The sequence below is a fragment of the Ammodytes marinus genome, assembly GCF_949987685.1.
Source record: "Ammodytes marinus genome assembly, chromosome: 4".
In the NCBI taxonomy this organism is placed as follows: Eukaryota; Metazoa; Chordata; class Actinopteri; order Uranoscopiformes; family Ammodytidae; genus Ammodytes; species Ammodytes marinus.
The window spans coordinates 20,782,326-20,797,550 of record NC_137233.1 but is presented as its reverse complement, the minus strand read 5'-3'; the positions used below and the strand labels follow the sequence as shown (position 1 = coordinate 20,797,550).

The window sequence follows — 15,225 nt, the reverse complement described above, 5'->3', positions numbered from 1 at the left end:
ATGGAAGGAGAGGGTGATTCACTTAAAAGAGTCTATCTTTACCCGGTCATAACCACTCCTCTCACAGGTACAGCCTTTCAGCTCAACATAACGCGCCCCACACACATCCTGCGTCTACCTCTGGAGCGCGTCGCGTTACCTTACTGCTGCCTCTCTCGGACTTTTCTCGGACACACATGCAACGTCTCAGCAGCTGCTGCTGCAGCGCTGCTTCTAAAAGCCCTATCTTTCCACATAGAGTTTTCATAGATAATTCCCATTAAAAATGAAGTTCTTTCATGTCATCTATGATGCATATGATTTATATTGAGTCTGGACAGTAATCCGTGCGCCCCATTGCCATTTTTTTTCTTTTTTTTGCCATATTTTCGCTTGTTGGAAGTTTTATTTTGAAGGGGACACACCAGGAAATGGTGAAACTACAGCGAAAGCTGCCAGTATGAAGTCAATATGACTCTCAGCAGAGTATTTCAAAAATCACTTTACTGATTTATACGGGAGAGAGAGAGGGGGGGGTGGTCGGGGAAGAAGAAGGCCGTAGACACAGATAGAGCAACGGAAAACTGTTGCGCTCATCATGATCTTTTTTATTTCTTCACTATATTGGATCTCTATATGTGTCATTTATCCAAAAATGAAATGCCAGAACTAATTGCAAATTAGGTTTTAAATCCCTCGGATTTTGATTGCACAATTAAATCGTGAAATAAAGGGATTATTCGCGTATACGACTGAGGGATGTTTTATTTTGAAATAAACACACCGGGTAAACGTGTAACTAGAGTGAATGCTGCTGGTATGACTGTCAGCAGAGTATTTCTCTATCAGTTAAAGCACAGAGACGCGAGAGAGACGCGCTGCTCTCAGAAAAAAATAGGCGAGCCTCCTGAGGTGAAGGGGAGCGTCGCTGCAGACGTGCCTCCGACGCGCCTCAGCAGTGCGTCTGAGGTTGGATGTGTGCTCGCTCTACGTTGATTTCACAGTCTGTGACCAAAAGTCAGACGCAGACGCGAGGTAGACGCGCAGTAGAGGTAGGATGTGTGTGGGGCGCGTAAAGCTCCTATGCATACAGTGAAAGCTGATATACATATAAAACTGATGCAACTCATGCCTACTGCTTCGTTCTAGTCCGGTTTGCTTGCCCCTGAACTCATCCTACTGTAAAAGACTAGATCCAGGTTACAACAATCCATATATTGCATGTCTCTGTTCTGTCCAAACAGTAGGCCTACCTTAGACGCCTGTATTTGAAGCAACACAACAGTTTCATTATCTGTTTTGCTCTGTTTAACGCGCCCCACACACATCCTACCTCTACTGCGCGTCTACCTCGCGTCTGCGTCTGACTTTTGGTCACAGACTGTGAAATCAACGTAGAGCGAGCACACATCCAACCTCAGACGCACTGCTGAGGCGCGTCGGAGGCACGTCTGCAGCGACGCTCCCCTTCACCTCAGGAGGCTCGCCTATTTTTTTCTGAGAGCAGCGCGTCTCTCTCGCGTCTCTGTGCTTTAACTGATAGAGAAATACTCTGCTGACAGTCATACCAGCAGCATTCACTCTAGTTACACGTTTACCCGGTGTGTTTATTTCAAAATAAAACATCCCTCAGTCGTATACGCGAATAATCCCTTTATTTCACGATTTAATTGTGCAATCAAAATCCGAGGGATTTAAAACCTAATTTTCAATTAGTTCTGGCATTTCATTTTTGGATAAATGACACATATAGAGATCCAATATAGTGAAGAAATAAAAAAGATCATGATGAGCGCAACAGTTTTCCGTTGCTCTATCTGTGTCTACGGCCTTCTTCTTCCCCGACCACCCCCCCCTCTCTCTCTCCCGTATAAATCAGTAAAGTGATTTTTGAAATACTCTGCTGAGAGTCATATTGACTTCATACTGGCAGCTTTCGCTGTAGTTTCACCATTTCCTGGTGTGTCCCCTTCAAAATAAAACTTCCAACAAGCGAAAATATGGCAAAAAAAAGAAAAAAAATGGCAATGGGGCGCACGGATTACTGTCCAGACTCAATATAAATCATATGCATCATAGATGACATGAAAGAACTTCATTTTTAATGGGAATTATCTATGAAAACTCTATGTAGAAAGATAGGGCTTTTAGAAGCAGCGCTGCAGCAGCAGCTGCTGAGACGTTGCATGTGTGTCCGAGAAAAGTCCGAGAGAGGCAGCAGTAAGGTAACGCGACGCGCTCCAGAGGTAGACGCAGGATGTGTGTGAGGCGCGTAAGAACATATTAATGTCACATTTTTTATTTGAATATTTGGTATATATGTGTATGTGTTCTACTTTTGATTTTTGTCGTGCAATAGCAGACTACTGATGCCTATCTTAAGCCTGTGTGACGCGAACAGGTGAAACACATTTTTAGGCAATTCTACTTCCTCAGAGGTAGTGAGATTCCCGGATAGTTCACTCTGTAAATGTGTCAACCTTAAAAGGGGCGTTGCGAGTGTGACGTTTTCAAGACGTGCTGAAAGTCTGACAGAGCTGTGGTATGTTATAATTCACTCAACACTCACACTGCTTACGGCATTGGGTCACATGCCCCTCTTTCATACCGGTGGAACGCTGTTTTAATTCACACACTGATCCGCCGACTTTGCTTGGTCCAGTGTGAATGCAAAAAGTCAGCATTATTTGCTTTGTTCTTTAGCATGGGAAACTGTATAGTTCAGTGATGTTAGCATTAGGTAAAATAGACCCAACCTTCCTGTAAACTGAGTGGAAGTGAAGTTAGTAAATAATCATATTCTGATGTGTAATACATTTCATCACCTTCAGTTCAGGATGTCAGACAGCTGTGATTAAGAGGATTCTTTAGTTCTTTTAATCCACTAAATGGACATGAATTAATCAGACAGTTACTGGCTTTAGAGATTCTGTTTGATGATATTTGAATTGAGCCACGGGAAAGTAGTTTGAAAATGTGTTTGCCTTCTTTCATCATGATTGCAGTGATAGCCTTACATTTGAGTAAAAGTGAAAAGTGTACCAATGTAAAAACAACTGCTATCTCAATGCCATACTCCTTAAGATGTAATACATGTATATGTATGTATCTACATCAAACTAGCTATTTGTTGAAGAAGTTACAAATAAACAGGTGATAGTCCTGCTAATGCTTAACTTCATAAAAGGTGTACTAGAACCAATGTACTAGGAGACCACATTCATCATTAAAGCCACTACGAGTAAGTCGGCACGTTGGCGACTCCTTTGAACAAAAGCGGTAGTATTATTATGACGCCAGCTGTCGTGAAGCTGTTTTCTAGCTCGTGCAGGGCGTTCAGATTCAAATAATCAGGAAGCAATATGGTGCGTGTCCGTGTGTTGAAAGCAAAGTGTGAGGGCACCGGACTATTTTCGGCTCCGTGAGTCTATGGGTGACACAGCATCAACTAATGCCAGTAAGTGCTAAACACACCTGATTGCAATGAGTTGATGCATTGTCACCTCTCACGGAGCTGAACGAGTCCGTGTCCCCACACAAAGCGAATGAACGAGAGATGGCAGTTAGTTAGTATGGATCACGATGAGGTAATGTGTTTATGTTGTAAATAATGACTATTTCAGATGAATAATGGTCATCTGATGATGCTGGTGAGGCAAAGTAAACTTTGTTTTAGTAGGCTACCGCCGTGAAATTGTGTATACGTTGCTTGGCAACGCCCTCCCGCCCGCCTATCACTCTCCCTTTTCGCTTTTCTTCATTGCATTTTCTTTTTTTTCTTTTATGGTTCAGCCCCGTTATCAGTCATTATGACGACAAACAACTGTCTCAAACAAGGCTCCTGCTCCCCTTCCCTCACCTGGAGGGATAGGCTTCTCAAATCGCGTAACTGCGCCACACTGAAATCTGTGACCAATACGGATATGTGACCATAGAACATGCACGCGTGAACCGAAAATCGGACTGGGTGTACGACCAGATCAAATGCAGCAATACAAACTATATAAAAACGTCTTTCTTTGCACTGATGGTCTCGTTTGCTGTTAAAGGTAATTTATGATTATGAAAGGAAACATGAGGCTGTTTAAAAGATATTTAAAAGTTACTCGTTGCCGCTTTAAATGTTTCGTAATGAATTTAATTTTTTCACACCAATAAATTGCCCTCAGTATAAAAATATGAACCAACAAAAACAGCCTGAAAAACAGGCCTACAGTATTGACATTTTTAAATGTAAGCACCTCAAATATAGTGTTATCCGTAAGTGCACATTACAGAAAGGTCTATATACCTCTTTTCAATTGCTCGAACATTTCAAAAATACTTTTAGGAAAATCACCTGCATTTTGAGTGAAATTATAGTGAATTACCATTAAATTACTTCCCACAAATTGTCCCTTCTTGAGAGGTTGTACTTTAAATTATCACAGGAACCAGTGGAGCACAATTCACTGAGTGTAGCTGACAGGTCAAGCAAAAACCTGAACATTTTCAGTCTTTATTGTGCATTTGACTTACGGTGAAATTTCAAGCGACTTAAATCAAATTGTGGACACATTAGTAGAAATGACACGCTGTTCTCATAAATGTCAGCTTTGTATGGTGTTTTTTTTTAATTGTATTTCAGAAAATATTGCAAATGCAATCTATCTATTATATTCAGGAAAGGTGTCTTGGATTTAAATTCTCTCAGATCTGTTAAAAGGCTAACATGGTCCACTATCTGTCCTTTTTATCCCAGTGTTAAAGTAAGAATACATTGCCATCCAGTTAAAATGAAGATATTTTTTTAATTATTGTTGCGACCCCCAGATACAAATGTTTCACCAAAAACTGCAATGTGTTCATTTTACAAATTGCCTCAGCACCATGTATACTGGTACCATTACTATATATTCCTGTGACTAAGACAGTAGCATAGAGCAGACTAAATAAATAAATCAAGTCATTTTGAGGGGAAAATCTGAGGTCTTCACCTAGCCTGGTCTCATTCAGGATTACTGCAGGGCCACCATTTTGTGTCCATGAGTAGTGCACCTGCTACAGTAGTTATATGGAGGGCTTGTTATCTGCTCTGTGAATGGCGCCGAGTTGAGGCCGACCTCTCATTCACCCTGTGGGGTCACTGTTTAATGAAAGAATGTCCTGTCTGACGTATAGAGCTGTGGCCTGTGTGCCGTCCAACACCCAGACGCAACAGGAGAAAATAGGGTTGCCAAGAGGTTAATCAAGTGCAATTTATTTCCCTCTCCCTGTACTTTATGTCCTCTTCCACTCTGAGCAGTGTGTGCTGAAAGAGCTGTACACTCGTTTGCTCCATTTTTTAAAAACTTTTCTTTACATGTTTATTTCAGTCTGTGAGTCTGGTTATTTTTTAATTTTTTTAAAATAATTACTTTATACTTCATTCATCCCCAATGAGAAATAGTATTGTTCCATGGCACTGGACATATTCAAAGATTTTTTTTGTTGCAGTTAACTATCTTGTCAACTTCTCTGATCAATCGCAAATACTTGCTGCGATCACAGACTTTGACTCTGTGTAAGGCTGTGTAAATAAAGAGGATCGTTTTCAGCTTTCACTTTCTTCGTGGATCGAACAGCAAAGTGAGTTGAAAACCACTTTGTGTACATTTTCAAACATCACACTAGGCATCATAGGATCGATATGTATCGTTCTGTAATCATGCCCTCATCTTTGACACGTCTAGTAGTACCCTTCCTTTCCCTTCAGTCAGAAAAAGGATGATTATTATTCAGCTCTGGAATTCATAAACTGAATCTTTTGTGTAGAGAGGGAAAAAAAGATGTTGACAAATGAGTTTTAATACAAGTGAAGTTGATGCAAAAAGGATACAAAGCTGTTTTGTGCAAGTATTAAAATAGGCTACTAAATTGAATTTCATGAGATTAATTTTAATATGAATTTTGATTCTTGACATGAATATCGAAAAACTGAGTAGTTGATAGGAATAGTGGTATTTTCACTAGTTGTATTTTTTGTTGATAGATTTTGTTTTTGAAAAATGAATATTAGCTGGAATGACCTAGAATATAATGAGTAGTGAGTGGTGGAGGGGGTGTCATTATGGAGCCTTTTTGGCCCAGTGTTGTCTTTAGCCAGTAGCAGATGAAGACAGACGCACAATATTAGTATTCATGAACATGTTCGTCACTGACAGAGCAAGCACACTCTTTGTGTCCACACTGGCAGCTCTGCAACTGAGCAGAGTGGAGCTGTACTAAAGAGGTTTAACACAGCTCACCAGGGAGGCATACAGTGAGTGTACACACACACACACCAGCAAATGTTTGGACATAAGCTCTGCTGCTAGAAGAGCCTTGTCTCACACACATAAGAGACATTAAACCCACTTCTTCATTTTTTATTACCATATCTCTCTTCAGTCATACTGCATGTGCATTTTAAAAAATTGATTACATCAACACCATGCCACCATTTTCCATCTCAAAAAGAATTAAACAAATTATGCAATGTTGGATATCTTTTGTTATTTTTTTAAAACAAATTAAACACGGTTAATTATCTATTTTATTATTTATTTTCTTCTGTTCTCGTTTGATTGTCTTAAGTAAAAGGAAAGATATGAAAAGTAACTGCTGTATAATTACCTGACCATTGTATGGTATGTTCTTGGTATGTTTAGTAATAAATAAGTGATAATACAAGAAAATATACATGTAGATGTTGGCCGGCTGCCACTACTAAAGCGATGCCATTCTAGGAGTTCTAGTTTCTAAAAGTCCAGAAAACGTTTGTGTTGACATATACCCATTTCACAACATAATAGGCCTTTTATAATATTACAAATATAATCTCTACTGCACTGAACCACAGTGGTTAATGAAGGACACCCAGGGCATTGTGTGTAGTTAACATACATCAAATAACCCAATCAAATTACCCTTAGTTGTTTTTAGTTGTTACGATGGTCCATTTGTTTTGGTTTACAGCAAGGTGACACAGTCTGCAGTACAGAGTGAAAGGATTTCAGAGGCAGTGGGATTATCACAGGAAAAACAAACAGGATGGATTAAAGCTTATTGACACGTCCTTTGCAATGTCGCAAACTACACAAATAAACCTTTATAGAGCATGAAAAGGGAGAGTTGGCACACTTCTGTAATTGTAGAAGTTTGCAAGTTAGTAGAGTCTTGCAGGAGCCGAAAGGCCCAAGGAAACTAGTGGACCAATCATACAACATCAGGCAGAGTAGGAGGGACATCAATATAAATAACAATGCTTTTTAATTTTTTTAATTATGTGATACTTTAAGGGGTTAGGAACGAAGCTTAAGCAGCCCCCTAAAAATGAAACAAACGTGTGCTAACGTTACAAGAACGGGAGTGTAATGACTTGTTATTGACAGTAAAATATCTGTTAACCATGAGGGGCGGGGACGACAGAAGGGGAAACGCCAAATAAGAATAATAGTGCACTACTACTACTGGGTCGGCTGATAAGTTATTGTCTTTTGAAATCTATCAATGACTTAATTCACCATGTTGCTTTGTTATACAATGTCACTGCAACAATATTGATTTACAGAAATGTCAATTGAGATAGGAAATCCCTATCGACCGAATACAGGTATGCCAGGTATGAAGACTGGTACCAGTGTTTCAAACAGTATGAAAAGCACTAGAGTAAATTCAAGTTGAAATTGCATTCCATCTTCTTTGGATATATTCCCTGGTCACATGACTGACTTATTGTAGCTTGGTAAATGCTCTGTTGTGAGTAGAGCCACGGGGCTGAGAGGCAGCCGACACAAGAGAACTGTGCTGAAGGAGGAGATGACAATCTATTAATTTTAATACCATGTGGTGCTTAAGCTTTAAACATTTCAGTTTGAGAGTCAGCAAACCATCCAGGAAGCAAATGTGAGAAGTTTTACAAGAACAAAAATAAAATTTGATTAAAATAACTATTCCCCTATATTTTTCACTTGGCCCAAATTTGAGGGTTTACCCCTAATCTCCGCCAAAAGTGTTTCGGAGGTGTTTTTTACGCCCGAGAGACGCTCTGACAATATTCTATGCCGTGGTCTGCACCAGCCGCATCCAGTTCACTAGATGTTAGAGTTTGATCTAGTGCGTACATTTCGACGGACCCGCAAGACACTTTTGGTGGAGTCTAGGGGTTAGGACTTTTTTGTCAGAACATTTCTGTTATATTTTTTTATTAATTTTATTAATATGTTATTATCATTATGAGGGATGTTACATTAGAAACTTATGACTTATTATTAAAAAATTATTACAATTTTAGGTACTGTATCTTCATCCCTGCCATGGCGGCAGTGATGAAATCCTCCCAAATGTCAATGGCAGGAACATGAATCTTTCAAAGTGGTTAGATGATCAAGAAGCTACACAATGACACACAAAGACAATGGACTGCAATTAATAATATTAGATATAGCATTTGACATTATAATAAAATAGGAACCATGTTGAGAGACATACAGTCAAAACCGAAATGAACCCCTGGCAAATTTTGACTTAAAGTTACTTTTATGAAACCAGCAAGCCTCTCCTTTTTAATGCCAAATTAAGGATACGTCATTGTGGCCAAACAATTCAATTTAGTTTCATCTGACCATAAAACAGAAGATCAGAAGTATTCTTGTTTGTTCAGATGAACATTTGGACATGCCACTTTTTGTTCAAATGTTAATAAAAGCTGAAAAATATTTTTTTTCCACAGTGATGCCTCTTGTACATCGTCTTGTTATCTTTTGTGAGAAGCCTGTGTCACTTCCAATGAAGAAAAAACTTGATGGTTTCATAAAAGTAACTTTAAGTCAACATTTGACAGGGGTATGAATAATTTCGGTTTTCTGGTGAAAGCAATATGAAGCTTCAGTAGTCTAGAATTAGACAAATCAAATGATTAGTTACAGTTATTTTAGACACAATTGTCCACAACATTGTTTAATTGCCGTCAGTCTATTCCTGGATTGAAAACAAAATTAATATGAATATAAGTGGAACGAATAATGTGCAGAGAAAAACTTATGTGCACGCTATTGCGAGTACCCGATACCTGCACTTTGGTTTAGTCGACATCAAGTGCAATTGAAAGGGATTGTATCCATAAGTGATACTGTGTTTTATTGGGTGCCATTTTAGCTCGGGAGACATTTCATACAATTATTCAAGACCAGACTCTTAATATTGAATGATAAGCATTTTTGCTCTTACGTAATACTGTAACACTGTTGTTTTTTTGCAGTTGCAGAAGCATGATCGAGAAGATGAAGACGTTCCTTCCAAGTGGAGATCAGAGGAGGAGATGGCAGCTGAAGCTTCAGATCTGAGACAACATCTTGAGAATCCATAAATGGTATTATTAAAGCTTAAAATACAACAGGCATTCACCTGGCTGAATTTATCTAGTTTAAGTGATGTTGAATGAAGTGACAGATTGAAGCTAATAAAAAAGATAACATTCTATTTAAAATAGCCTAAAACAATATTTAAGGAGCTACAAGGAAATTACATGTAACGGCAAATAAGACCATCAGTGCAAAGAATGCAATTTTTATTTAGTTTTTCTAAATGCCTTGAGGGTATGCTCACCCAAGAAGCTGGGGTCATAAAAACACTACCGTTTTTGTCCAAAGAGGCCGCTAGAATTAACACAAACTGAAAGGTCCTTGTAGCCACTTTAAATAATCTCTAATCTATCTTCAATTGATTAATACTAAACTTTAAGGGTAACTATGTCTGTTTGTCTATTGGTCTGATACTTTGGTCCTGACTGAAATATCTCACCAACTATGCTGGATTGCTGTTACTTTTCGTACAAGCATGCATGTTGATGAAATGCCTAGTCTTCAACAAAGGTTTTACTTATCTTATGAAACAGCCCACCATCCTCCCGAAGAAATGGTACAACATTTAGAACCTAGATTATGTATTGTAATGTCTCATCATAAGCATGTTAACTAGCTGACGTTAGAATTTAGCTCAAGCACTTAGTATGTGTCTATGTATCTCTGCAGATTCTTAGTAAAATTGCTCTCTAAAAGGCGAGGACACACCGGGCCGACTACCGACCATCACCAGAAAATGGAGTCTGCCGATTCAGTCAGCTCCATTCTCCCGGACGCGGTCATAAAAGTGTGAAGAACACACCGAGCCGACTACCGACTCGCCATACGTGATGCGCTTGCGCGGGATGACATTAAGTGTGCTGTTATCATAACGTAGGCAAACACACACACACACACACACACACACACACACACACACACACCTGTGGCCGCTCCTCGCCCCCAAACTACCTCGACTATTTCTGAAACGTGAAAACGTCATGCACGGACAATTTAATGTTTTCATGTTGAATAGACTGAAAAGAACCCCGATCTACGACGGCCGACGTCACCGAACACACCAAACAGATTTGTGTCCCCGCCCCCTCCAGACTCTCCGACCATGTCCGACGCCCGATTATCAGCCCGCTGTGTCCGCGCCTTTACACATTACTAAAGGAGGTCTGGCACAAGAAGCCAATTTTGATCTTATCTAATTCTTTAATAATCATTTGTTTGATAAAAACAATTAAATTGTTTGATTACAATGGTAAACCCATGGTTACAAAGAAATAATATATTTCACAAAAAAACTAGTTTGTAATGTTTTCTTGTTTTTATGAAATGTAATCCCATTGGCAGTAGCATTCTGTTCATATGTTTATTTGATAAAATAAAGCTGCAGTTAAGAAGTTTAATGATTTAAATGCTATACAAAACGCAATGCACTTGAAAACTGTATTTTTAGACAGTTTTCACAGGCTTATTCCACGTTTTCATTTACTAAATGCTTTTGGTAAAAGTTGAACACATGAACTATAACTTTCTTTATATTTCTGTCTAGGATGGTCTTGGACAATCCATTCCAGTCTCAGCAGCAAGTGGAGGATCACACAAACACCTGACATCAATGAGGAAATAACCCCTTACATATGGATTATTTTGCCTTCCTTTATGACTTTGGTCAATTTCTTTTTCAAATTCAGTAATGAATACATTAATTGCCTGTATTAAAAAACTAAACTAAACTACTATAACCTGACTTAATTAATCCATTGGTTTTAGAAATGGCTCATATGAAAGCTAAAACCCTCCCAAATTATGTTTAATAAACTAAAATAAATTGGTTTCACTGAAGAAATATTGATCATTTAATGAACACAGAAAGGTCAGATTTTGGCATGACAAAAGTTGTCGCGTACAGAGAGTAATGTGAAAATTGAACAAATAATTTACTTCAAATACAAAAATATGTTGCATAACATCAGTGAATTAAGTAGTGGTGCTGTGAGATCCATATTTAATATCTTGTATGACTTCCATGAGCTTGAAGGACTGCATCAATGCGGTTTGACAATGATTCATGAAGTCATCAGGAAATGCAAAGAAAGCAGTCTAATGCTGGGCTTACACTACACGACTTTTCACGCGATTTGACAGTCGCAGACAATCTTCCAATGTCGGACTGAAATCACCGAAGTCGTGCTGGAGTTGTGGCGTGCGCACGTAATCTCCGTCGTTTGGTGTAAGGTGGTCATCCGACCCGATTTCAGCCAGTCTTCTTCCCGTCTTGACGTTCCGACATTATCAAACATGTTTGATATTATTGTTAGTCTTAAGGGGTTGGCACACTCTTGCATGCACGACGCAGGAGGAGCGGCATTAGTCGCGACCTGTGTCCGCCTGTGCACGGACTTATTTTGGACACTTTTTCCTTGAAGCCTCGGCGGGAGAACCAGGCTGACAGCCGTGCAACCTTAACATTTTACCGTCAAATACAGGGTTAGGAGTTAAAGTTATTGGGGGACGAGATCAGCAAATAAAGATGGTCAAATAACTAAAGGAAGTCCCCCGCTCGGCATATTGAATTAACCTTTTTTTAATTAAATAATCACTATCGCGTTTGCGGAAATAATATTAATCTCAAAAGGAATCTAGTTGTAGTCTTGCAATATGAGACCCCCTGTATTTTCAAAGTCTCACTCTGTGACTGAAAACTAATGACTAGTTGTCTTCAGGTGTGAGTTGATTGTCTTTAAATGTAAGAGGGTTTCAGTCTTCAGTCTTTTAAAAGTCCTCTAGTGTAAGCCCAGCATTGCATGCCTCCAAAAGTTCATCAAGATTCTTTGGTTTGGTCTTCCATGCTTCCTCTTTCATTCTACCCCAGACATGCTCAATGATGTTCATGTCTGGTGACTGGGCTGGCCAGTCCTGGAGCACCTTGATCTTCTTCGCTTTGAGGAACTTTGATGTAGAGAAGAAGGCCTTTCTGCAGGCATTTCTGTTATAACTATAAATTGAAACTTTAATTTCCTCCTAAAAGCTTTTGGCTACTAGCAAGTACCACTTTAGAGGTTATTTGACAACAAAAAAACAACATATTCACCATGTCTGGTTTCAGACAGGAACGATGGGCTGATACAATATAACCGCTTGTGCTAAAATCGCTCAGAGCTTGTTGCTTGTATGCACAGGTACTTCTGTGCTAGTTTGGACAGCAAAGGCAGATTTATTTTGTGGCACTTCCACCATTTCAGTGGATCTTCTTGATGGGCTACGCAGGGCACAGAAGTGTAGGTGTGGAGTTCAGCAGTCACTGTTTCTCTACACTTTACCACAGGATCTAATGTGGTCGACACTGACTACGGTTGGGGTGTGAGTGTTGTTTTCTTTTTTTCTTTTAGCTGCAGGTGGAATGTCCACATCCAGGCCATACTTCTCCAATGTTGTGGTGCGCTGTGGTTTAGGCTCACCTATATTAGTAACAATTAATTTTATATAGCACACTTTAAAATACTTCAAAGTCAAGCTTAACAAAGAGTAAAGCAATCATACTAAACAATAAATCTGGTCAATATTCTCCAAAAAGAATCATGCAATCATTAAGGAAAGTAATGATTAAATCACCTCAGAGATCACTTCTGCTCTCATGTATTCCGTACGGAACCTTGGGTCCAGGTCCTGCTAAGTTCAGCAGGTCCTTTTACTTTGATATTCATCACTGATGAAGATCAGGATGTTTGCCTTCAATGATTTAGTCAGGTCAGTGTCATGGGCCAAGTGCCTTGTTTAAAGAACCCAGGATGTCAATCCATGGAATTCCATCTTCCGGTTGAAAATGGAGTGCCAGTGGATGCTACACAAAGCAGAGCCGCAGCTGGAAAAGTTCCGTCGCTGCACATTGGATGATAGTCGTCGCTGGGTGGAACATGAAGGTTAGAATAATCCAGGTGAATGCAAGCCAGATCAACGGCCCCTAGAGCTATGTCTCACCGCAACCAGCACCAGACATGGGATGCTTGGTCTCCCACAGTAGTGATGGCACAAAGCAGACAGCAATGGGGCAATGCAGAGTGAGGACAAACATGAGAACTAGGAACAAGAAACCAGGCTGAACGTGGGATGGGAAGCAGAATCGGACCCGCCCGAAGCAGAAGCCAATGCAGCCGCCACAGTTGGAGCAGTTTGCGCTTACAATCAGGTGAACAAATGTGTCCAAAAAGAGAGAAAAAAAACGGTGCAGGACAAAATAAAAGCCAGAAAAAATAAAAGTCAGAAAACAAACATTACAGTTATAACTACTATGTATTTTTATTCTCCAAATAACAAGTTCAGTACACAAACATTTATGATTAATCAACATTTTTAAATACCAATGAAAATCATAACTGATGTATTTCTGACAGTACCATTATGATAAATATGCAAATACAAAGCATCCATATTATCATTGTGTTATCAGTGCTGAACTGAGTGGCTAGTTTTTCAGGACTTGAGGTATGTGAGCTAGTTCGGCTGCTGAAGAACAATGTGTGGGTGCCTATGGCTCTCCGTGGTAATCAAGCTATAAAAGGCACCATGAATTTTAAACATTATTACTAAGGAAGAAGGATTTAAAGGGCAATAATTCAGTCTTGGGAGAGGAAATACATCAAATGTTGGTCCTGAGCAGTAATGGCTGCCAGCAGAGAAGCAAACCCTGCTGAACAGCTTCTCTTTAAATAATGAGCATTTTCATATTGTACCAGGGGTTTCATAATGTACATTATAAGTTGGCATTTGATACACAATTGCATTTAAAACAAAAGTTATTTTAAATAAATAGTTCTTGATCAGTTTCCTTGCACATCTCCTGGTTTAACATTATGCTGATTCCACACATCTCCTATTTCATATTGAATATCACCAGCCACATATCAAATCTAAAGTTTAAATTAAATTAGAAATGTCATATTTTAAAATCACAAGCCATAAAACTGTTACATAAATTGTAACATTTGGATTAATTAATTAATATATTTTAATTCTATATTATTAAAAAACTGCCCAGCAAGTGCAATGAGTGACGCTACAGATGCACCTCATGGTGTCATAGTTTGAAGCTGCAATACTTTAAGAGCTGAGAGCTAGAACATGTTGACCAAACACATACTTTTTCATGAAATGTCTGACAACAACAATTAGCCATGTCTTGCATGAAAATAATTAGATTTGTGTGCTTTTTTAAAAATGTCTAACATAAGAGTATTTCTGTAATGTTACAATGTTTTGATTTATGTGCAGCAGACAAATGATACAAGGCAAACATGAATTAATCTTATGATATGTTGAAGATGTGCAGATAAATTATTATTTTTTTACTCAAAGCAGAAACTCTAGTCTCTACTGTTCTTAAACCAGAGCAGTTTTAGAAAGGTGTATAGGAGAGGGGGAAATCAGCTAAATCCCACATCTATCTTCAAAACTGCCTAAATTAATTATAAGACATAATGTAAGTCAGGATTGGGGATTCTCCAAAGGGGCAGTGTGCCTGTGTTTGGAGGATAAAAAGTGATTATGCATGTATTCACAGAGCAGTTGTATCTGTGAGATTCTTAGTGGTTACAAGAGCACAAAAGTGATGCAAAATCAGCAACCTCTTTCATTTCCCCTGGTTTTTCTTTTGATACCATTGAGTACACGAGAGGATAACATTTATTTTATTTTTTAAATGACTATCTCTAAGATCTACATAACAAAGCGTATAACCCTATGCTTAAATAATGAAAATTATAATATACAGTACTGTGCAAAAGTTTTAGGCATGTGTGAAAAAATGCTGTAACAGCCAACTTTAAAATTTTTGACTGATCAGTCCAGAGCACATGCTGCCATTTTTCTGCACCCCAGTTCCTATGTTTTTGTG

The 15,225-nt window shown here is 38.9% G+C and overlaps 1 protein-coding gene across 2 annotated transcripts in view; it reads left to right on the top strand.

Moving 5' to 3' along the window:
* The window catches only part of fhit (fragile histidine triad diadenosine triphosphatase), a 323,745-nt gene extending 312,758 nt beyond the window's left edge, over window positions 1-10,987 (top strand). For both annotated transcript variants that reach the window (XM_080025563.1, XM_080025562.1), the window contains 2 exons: window positions 9,239-9,349; window positions 10,885-10,987. In XM_080025563.1, the coding sequence (XP_079881689.1) occupies window positions 9,239-9,346 (108 nt within the window). In that variant the 3' untranslated portion in view covers window positions 9,347-9,349; window positions 10,885-10,987. The remainder of the gene's footprint in view (window positions 1-9,238; window positions 9,350-10,884) is intronic.
* The last annotated feature ends 4,238 nt before the right edge of the window (window positions 10,988-15,225 follow it).